This window comes from Natator depressus, chromosome 1 (genome assembly GCF_965152275.1).
Source record: "Natator depressus isolate rNatDep1 chromosome 1, rNatDep2.hap1, whole genome shotgun sequence".
Lineage (NCBI taxonomy): Eukaryota > Metazoa > Chordata > Testudines > Cheloniidae > Natator > Natator depressus.
Genome location: NC_134234.1, coordinates 211,295,253 through 211,303,719, shown reverse-complemented (window position 1 = coordinate 211,303,719; position 8,467 = coordinate 211,295,253). Strand labels below are relative to the sequence as shown.

Below are 8,467 nucleotides of genomic sequence, written 5' to 3'. Positions count from 1 at the left end.
CACCCCATTTTTCAACCCCCGCCAGCTTTGCAACCTGGGTGGCTGCCCTGCTCGCCCTGGCCCAGTTACAGCCATGTGAGACAGAGACAGAGATTGTGGGGGGGTGCACACTATCTCACCCACCCCAGCCTGGGGTGCCTAGGTCAAGTGGAAACTACCTAAACTTGCAAGGAAAGGCTAAGCTTTAGGTAAGATAATATGGGCTAGGTTCACAAGCGGGACTTAGGTACCTATGTCTAACATTTAGGCATCACTGATATTCCCAAAACCACTCCACTGGTGCCACCTAACCCTATAGGCACCTAAATCTCCACTGGTAAATTCCCCTAAATAGGTGCCTAAATTTCTGCCACTGGGCATGCACACAGCCACCTAAGTCTTGACATTGACAAGCTGCTCAATACCTAATTCACACCTAAACTCGGATGGGATTTAAAACAAGGAGTTTCGCCTTTGGGGCTCAATCTGGTAGGCATACTCAGAAACATGGCCCAATGAATATTTAATTAGTTACACAAAGTGGAACAGCTTCAGCTGGAGAGATTGAGAGACTCCCTATCACAGAATACCCTAGACTCCAGTGGTTAGTATGCTCACCCAGGAGAGGAAGTTCTTGCTCCATATCAGACAGAGGAGGGATTTGAACCCAAGCTCCCCACATCTTGAATCTGACAATTGGGATATTGTGTATAAGAGAGGTGGCGCTAGGGTGACCAGATGTCCCGATTTTATAGGGACAGTCCCGATTTTCGGGTCTTTTTCCTAACTGTTTCCAGTGATAAGTGGGGAGTGAGAGACAACCAAATGGACCAAAGGTTAGATCATGTGGTATAGCAGGAGTCAGGACGCAAGATTAGCTGGATTAATGGTTTGGTAGATACAGCATGGCAAGAAGTACCAAACAGACCAATGGGTTGACTGGTACAGCAAAGTCAGACGCTACACTAAATTCACTGGTGGCTTGATGACCCCGTACGGGGCCGGAGGTAAGCCACTGCAGCAGACGAAAGGATGGTTTGCTGCTGAGGTGAGATGGGCCAAGGGACTGAGGTAGTGCGGCGTGACGGACCAGGGAACGTGTTTCTAGCTCCTGGATCTCTCACTGTAAAAAGCGCATTTACACCCCTTGGTGGGGGACTGCTTCCACCTTCCCCTTTGGGGTTCTTTTCGGGGGAGGGGCTGGCGTGTGGGGTCTTGCCTGTCAGAGCCAGCTAACTAGATATTAAAGAGAAAAATAAACCTTTAGTTTCAATTAATGTGGCATAGGAATGTCAAGCCAGCACAAACCCTAGCCCGATTTAATGCGCCTCAACGCCCTCCTTATTAACTCAGCTTCCCGGCATTTGCCCTCCCGATCCTGTTTTTCCTTCCGCCTAAAGCGTGAAACGTACATTTTATTGTGTGACGGAGCATCTGAGGGGACAGATTTGCGAGAAGAGAGGACGATGAATCGGGAACATCTGTTTTTAGTTTCCCGCTCTCGCCCACTTGTTTTAATTTCTTTTCCCTCAGTTCGAGGCCGCAGACACGTGACACGGCAGGAGGCGCGTGGAGTCGGGGGAGGAGGGCGCGCGGGTTGGCACAAAGTTGCTTTTCTGGGGCGCGCGCTCCGCGCGGGAGGGGAAGAAGACAGTTGGTTTGGGCGGGAAAGAGGGAGGGTGAGGCGCTCGCGGCCGTTTAAACTGGGCTATAAAACGGCTCGCCGCAGGCGGGGGAGGTCCCGGGGTCCCTGTCCCGGGGCAGAGTAGCGGAGCCAGCCGGGCTGTCACGGGGAGGGGGGGAGCTCTGTCTGCAGGGGCGGGACACGGGCGGCGGGTGTTTAGGATGCAGAGCCTGGGGCAGGGGGTTAGCGGGACCCCCCCCTGTTGTGGGAGGGGCGGGGACAGAGCAGGCCGCTCCGCAGAGACCCTGCCCTGGGACAGAGCTGCGGGTGGGGCTACAGAGCAGCTGCTGCTGCGGGGGGCGGGGGGTGGCTGAAGGCGACGCCCAAGGTATTGTCCCGTTTCTGAGGAGGCGTGAATGGACTCTGTGCATCTGTGGAGAAATAAAGAATTGTGTCCCCCTGTTGCCAATTTGACTTTCAAGGCCCCGCCCCTGTTGCATTGCACATGTGTGTGTGTGTGGGGGGGGGGGGTGTCAGGGGCGCTCTGCTCAGACACCAGGCTCTGGCTCCCTTTGCAGGATTGGGGCCCAGTGCTTTACAGCTTCCTGTGTCTTAAAAGTGGTGTAAGATGGTGAACAAAGCGTTGTGGGACAACAAGAGGGTGTGTTCTGTTACAAGCAGGGCTTTGAGACAAAGAATCTCTCAGTATCCAGGCTTCCTCCTGAAATTTGCACATGATGGCCTGGCTGCTTTAAGCATTCGGGGGGGGTTGGGTTTAGGCTGGAGATCTTACCTTTTCCTTAAAATGCGTTTAAATCTAATGAGGAAAATTGACTTCCTTACTGACAACATTTATTCAAAATAGAAGCTAGAAAAATATGCCCATCAAATGTAACTGAGAAATTACCAGGAAAAAAAACCCCACCAACAAAACACACAACTCTTAACATCAGAGCTACATATAATTAGTTCAATGTTTTTGGGCTCACCTGCTCCCCCTGGAACTTTTCACAAAAGTCACTGGGGTCACAATTGGCTAGTACCAACATTTTGAAACCTGATTGCGTGAAGTTAGGTATCTAAATCTGTATTTCAGCACCTAAACAAGTGACCTGATTTTAAGGTGTTGAGCTCCTGCAGCTTCTGATAAGGTGGGGTGGGCAAACTTTTTGGCCCAGGGGCCGCATCGGGATTGTGAAACGGTATGGAGGGCCCGGAAGGGAAGGCTGTGCCTCCCCAAACAGCCTGGCCCCTGCCCCCATCCACTCCCTGACTGCCCCACTCAGAACCCCTGACCCATCCAACCCACCCTGCTCCTTGTCCCCTGACCGCCCCTTCCCAGGATCCGTGCCCCTAACTGCCCACCCGGGACCCCACTCTCTATCCAACTCCCCCTGCTCCCTGTCTCCTGACTGCCCCCCCCCGAACCTCTGCCCCATCCAACTGCTCCCTGTCCCCTGACTGCCCCCCAGGACCTCCTGCCCCTTATCTAACCCCTGGTCCCTGCCTCTTTACCATGTTGCTCAGAACGGCAGGACAGGCTTATTAGAAAACCTGGGAGGTGGACGGGCGCAAGCTGTGCTGCCTGGCAGGAGTGGCGGGCCAGAGCGCTGCCCACACAGCAGCGTGGCTGCAGGGGGGGCGGGACAGCAGGGGAGGGGCCGGGGGCTAGCCTCCCCGGCCGAGAGCTCAGGGGCCAGGCAGGACAGGCCTGCTGGCCGGATGTGGCCCGCAGGCCGTAGTTTGCCCATCTCTGCTAAGGTCAGTGAATTGTGGAGGCTCAGCATCTCTAAAAATCAGGCTACTTATGTGGATGCCCAGATATGGTATATAAGTCCCTAACTTGACACTCAAGTTTGGTTTTAGTGTATTGGGGGAGATTTTACATCTTTCAGTGAAGCATCAGGTATTGGCAACTGCCAAAGCAGGTGGATGAAGAACCCAGTCCAGGATAGCAGAAGATTAGAAAGGATCTGCTAATGGTCTGATTTAGTACAGTGCTCTATAAAGTTCACAAAGAGCATGAACTTGAGCCCGCAGGCTGTTGATCTTTGTGTCCAAAACTTCTATTGATTTGAAAATGCTAGGCAACACACAAGAGCCACACTGCATCATACAGGCTCTAAATTAATTTAGCAAGTGAATCTAGGATATTAATAGATTTAATTTTACATATCTTATTAGAGCTACAATTTAAAATGTTATTTTCCCCTTAGTATGAAAAAGTTTTGTTTCCTTACTCCCCCTACTTGCTCCACTCTTGCTTTTCTTGTAGATGGCCAAATCTGAACCTCGGGAAAGAAACTATGACAACATGGTAAAAATGCTGGAGGACTTGAACAGGGACTTAGAAAAACTTCTGGAAGAAATGGAGAAACTATCAGGTGCAGCTTTTTTCTGGGGAGGATATAGATTTGCTGCTAGAGGCTGAAGACATTACAGCAGTGCATAGAAATAATAATAGTAAACATACAAGAGTAGAGGAGAGTGGACTTCGAACGTCTCTGTATAGCAAAAATATAAGAGGAGAAAGATTGAGATCTACTAATCTGTTAATGAGATTGAGTTCTAATGACCACAATGTATTAAACTGAGGGATGTGTCTGATGGAGAACATCAGTACATGAAATCCTTAGTTACTACAGACAGTGATGACAAACATGGTAAAAATGTCTGCAGGAACAGACTGGTCATATTTAACATAATTAGTAATCTGGAAGGTGTTAATAGCTCAGCTCATAAATGAAATTCACAGATTATACTAAAGTGGGAGGAGTTGGTAGTGAGAACAGAAAATAATACAAAGGAATTTACAGAGCTTAAAAACATAATTAGAACATAAACATAGATTTGCTTTGGAAAAACGTTGGAAGAACTGGTACCTCCAGGATCGGAGAATGACAAACATTGATTATCCAACTGGGAAAATAATAGGTGAATTTAATCTCAATTTTGTATACATAATGGGAAGGGGTTTAGATAAATCTTTCCACACATTTTTATTCTAGATTTCACTGTAGCCTTCTCCTCTTCAGACAATGCAAGCTAAAGCATTTTAGCCAGTCATCATAGATAAGGTGCTCACCCATGCTTACATTGTCAATTCTGGAAAATGCTTGTAGTTTAAGTGTTAAATTACTTATCATGCACTAGAATGGCCATAACCAATGAGCAGATGTGCTGCCCAATCAGGGACCAGACTTAGAGCTGAGCTTGTCTCAGCAGAAAGTCACTCTTTCAACTCATCTAAGATACTTGAAAGTGAAATATGGGGGGATTTCCTCCACCAATATGCCTGTGCATGTTTCTTTATTGTGGTTTGTAAATAGAGTCACTTATGCAAATGCTGATTTGTTATCACAAGGTTGTTATTGAGCACAGGACTGCATATGCTGTTTTGTTAGTTATTGCATAGCTTCCCTAAATCATAGATATTATTTTTTCAGTATGCACAGAATACTGCTTCTTACCTTCATATCTACAAAAGACAAGATAACACATTTCCCCACCCCCAGTCCTCAAACACCACTGACTACTAGAGCTGAAGAAATACTGTAAAAAATAAAAAAATCTTTCAGCAAATATTCGTTTACATTTATATCAAATTTGCTCATAATATGTTTGCACCCTGTGTGCCCATTTTCTACAGGTATTCCAGTGAATAAATTTATTGAAAGGGATATTTTCAGAATCATAAAATTTTAAGTGGGTTTTAAAGAATATTTGTGGAAAGTGATTTTCAGATTTGTAAACATGAATATCAGCACCAGATTCTGAGGTCTTGTCTACACTAGAAGTTTCCTTCAATTTTCTTACTGCTGCAGCACCAGTAATAGCAAAACTAGGAACGTTAGTGTAGAAATGCTGCTACTGGTTCCAACATTTTAACTCCATAGTGTTTTGAGACAGTTTGTATAAAAGTAGCTATAAAGTTTTATTGATATGCTCATGAGCACTGGTGGGTGTGAATTGTTTCTCACTGTAGGACTGCTTGTGAGATGATGAGCAGTTTGTACCGATTTACTGTGGTATTAATGGTGAATGCTTAACTGATTATCAGAGGATTGCTAACAGTAGTTTAACAAATTTATTTGGGCATGAGCTTTCATAGGTAAAAAATTCACTTCTTCAGAGGCATAGAGTGAAAATTTCAGATGCAGGCATTATTATAAGTATATTATATTTATATATTAAATATAAATAATTATATTATTATTATTATAAGTATTATATTATAAGTATAATAATGCCTGTATCTATAATTTTCACTCCATGCCTCTGAAGAAGTGGATTTTTTACCCACGAAAGCCTATGCCCAAATAAATTTGTTAGCCTTTAAGGTGCCACCAGACTCCTTGTCGTTTTTGTGGATACAGACTAACATGGCTACCCCTCTGATACTTAACAGTAGTTTGTTAGTGTAGGCTGCCTAGATACTTGGAGCTGTTCACATTGGTTTTGGTATTGTGGGATTGATCAGGAAAGATGGGATTGTGCAAACTGATTTGTTACTGCAGGGTTACTTGTGAGCACTGAGCTGAGTGTGCTCTTTGGCTATTAGAATCATAGAATATCAAGGTTGGAAGGGACCTCAGGAGGTCATCTAGTCCAACCCCTGCTCAAAGCAGGACCAATCCCCATTTTTGCCCCAGATCCCTAAATGGCCCCCTCAAGGATTGAACTCACAACCCTGGGTTTGTCAGGCCAATGCTCAAACCACTGAGCTATTCCTCCCCCCCAGCTAGTTATTAGAGCTAGTTAGAATTTTCTGACTGAACTTTTTCTGTCAGAAAATACCAATTCGTCAAAAGCAAAATGTAGAAACTGTCGATTTCAATGAAATTTTGTTTCAAAAGAAAATGTGAAAAAGTATTTTGGTAAGGTTTAAACATTCTATTTCAGCCTTTTCAGAACAGAATGGTTTGATTTTCCATTTTGAAATGACATTTCATTTCAGTGTTTTAAATTTGATATAATGTAAAATGAAAAAATCAAAGTTGGAACAAAACGTTTTGATTGACTCAAGAAAACTTCATTTCATTTCATGAGAAATTTCATTTTTTGTTTAGTTTTCATTCTATTTTGTCATGGAAAAAAATCCAAAATTGCAGATTTTTCTGTGAACAGAAAGAAATCACTTCCCACCTGTTCAATTTATTCCATTGTAGGAACATTCAGCCAAAGATTAGAACTGATAACCATTCATTCCCACTGCTGTTCCCCTGAATATCAATTATTTCCCTGCTGTCCTAACATTGCTGAATTTCTAATATCTGTTGGTTGTGTTGTTGCAGTGCAGGCAACCTGGATGGCATATGATATGGTGGTTATGCGTACCAACCCAGACTTGGCCAACTCCATGAGGCGACTGGAAGATGCATTCCTAAACTGCAAAGAAGAGATGGAAAAGAACTGGCAAGAGATGCTGAAGGAAACTAAAGGCACTGAACAAAAACAGGAATAAACAGCCCTCATATCTGTTAGTGAAATTGCAACTGTTAAGAGATCATTTCAGACTCATTTTTTCAGTCATGAAATATCTACAGATGCCTTACAAATGGATTATCTTCTAGTTTATTAGGCGTTATTGATGTGACTATATATACAAATGTGTTCTGCCAAATACATGTATTGTTGAAACAAAAAGTAACAATGTCTCTGTTTTTATGTATTCGTATTCTATGATTTTAGTCATAGTATTATAATTGTTATATTTATCATATATACAACTGATCCTTTTTTGATATCTTCCTGGAGGATCCCAGTCTGATTTATAAATTGTAGATTTAGGGATCTCTTCGCCCTCTTCTAAAAAGCAGATGCTTTTGCAATGGAAATACAGCAGTTACTTTGCTTTAGCAACTGGCCTTAGGAAGAAAAACAAAGAGTGATTTCTCCAGTTGAAAGAACAGATACAATTCCAGATTGACCCAATATGGTTCAATATGGGATTGCAGAGTAGCTGGACTAATAGTTGCAAAGTTGCATTATTATGCTCAGACATCCATAGTTATTTCATAGTGTTTCTTTGACTTTTTTAACCTTTTCTGTGGATTGTTTCTCAAAATTGTCCCAGAAAGAAAGCTGTTTTAATCCTCTCTCTGTTGTAAAGAAGTTGTATGTGTTATTACAGTGAGAACTGTATAGTGCTTGATGGAGACTGTGTTGAATTATTTCAGTGTTCTTACCATAGTGGAAAATGCTCAGTAAGGTGCAGACTGTGGTGTAGTCTGCACTTGACAATCTGGTGCAGGTCCTCTGGAGCAGAGGAAGCCAAATAAGCCATATTCAAAGGCATTGATTTCCTGCTGCAATGGGATCCTGCAATACAGCAGGTTAAAAAAAAATATGCTTTTTTTAGTTGTAATCAATATGTGAGCCAACAGCACCACCTAGTGACCAGCAGCCAACAAGTAAATAAATGTTTTAGCACTGGTGAAAGGCTGTGCTGATAGGGGATTTCATTCCCTAGGACTGTCAGAAATCAGTCAGCCTCTCTGCCAAGCTTCCTTTCCATTATACATTCCTATCAATTTGTCTGGTATTATTGTAAATCTACTAGGTGATGGGGCTTGCCCACATTTCCATTGAAGAAACTATTATCTAAACCATCTCAAGATCAGAAATATTTTCCTAATATTCAGAATGAATTTTTCTTTGGACCCACCTGTTGATCTTAGGGAGCTAGTGTTTACATCACCAAAACCAACGGCATTAGTATTAACTGTCTCCCATGTTGTCAATATTGGCCAGGAGGCCACACAAATTAACTGTCTTCCTACCCCTTGAAGTGGTCTTCATTCCAGGTCTAGGTAGGAACATAATGACAGGGCAGTGGAGCAAGTTAGCACTACTACACTTTAC

At 43.6% G+C, this 8,467-nt stretch overlaps 1 protein-coding gene across 2 annotated transcripts; it reads left to right on the top strand.

Moving 5' to 3' along the window:
* Positions 1-1,402: 1,402 nt before the first annotated feature.
* SYCE3 (synaptonemal complex central element protein 3) lies at positions 1,403-7,067 on the top strand. Of its 2 annotated transcripts, none has more exons than XM_074948244.1 (3): positions 1,403-1,544; positions 3,879-3,987; positions 6,898-7,067. In XM_074948244.1, the coding sequence occupies exons 1-3, from the start codon at positions 1,446-1,448 to the stop codon at positions 7,065-7,067; spliced, it is 378 nt and encodes a 125-aa protein (XP_074804345.1). In that variant the 5' UTR covers positions 1,403-1,445. The 2 variants fall into 2 exon arrangements, with proteins under 2 accessions (XP_074804345.1, XP_074804352.1); XM_074948251.1 differs by having other exon boundaries at positions 1,505-1,575.
* The last annotated feature ends 1,400 nt before the right edge of the window (positions 7,068-8,467 follow it).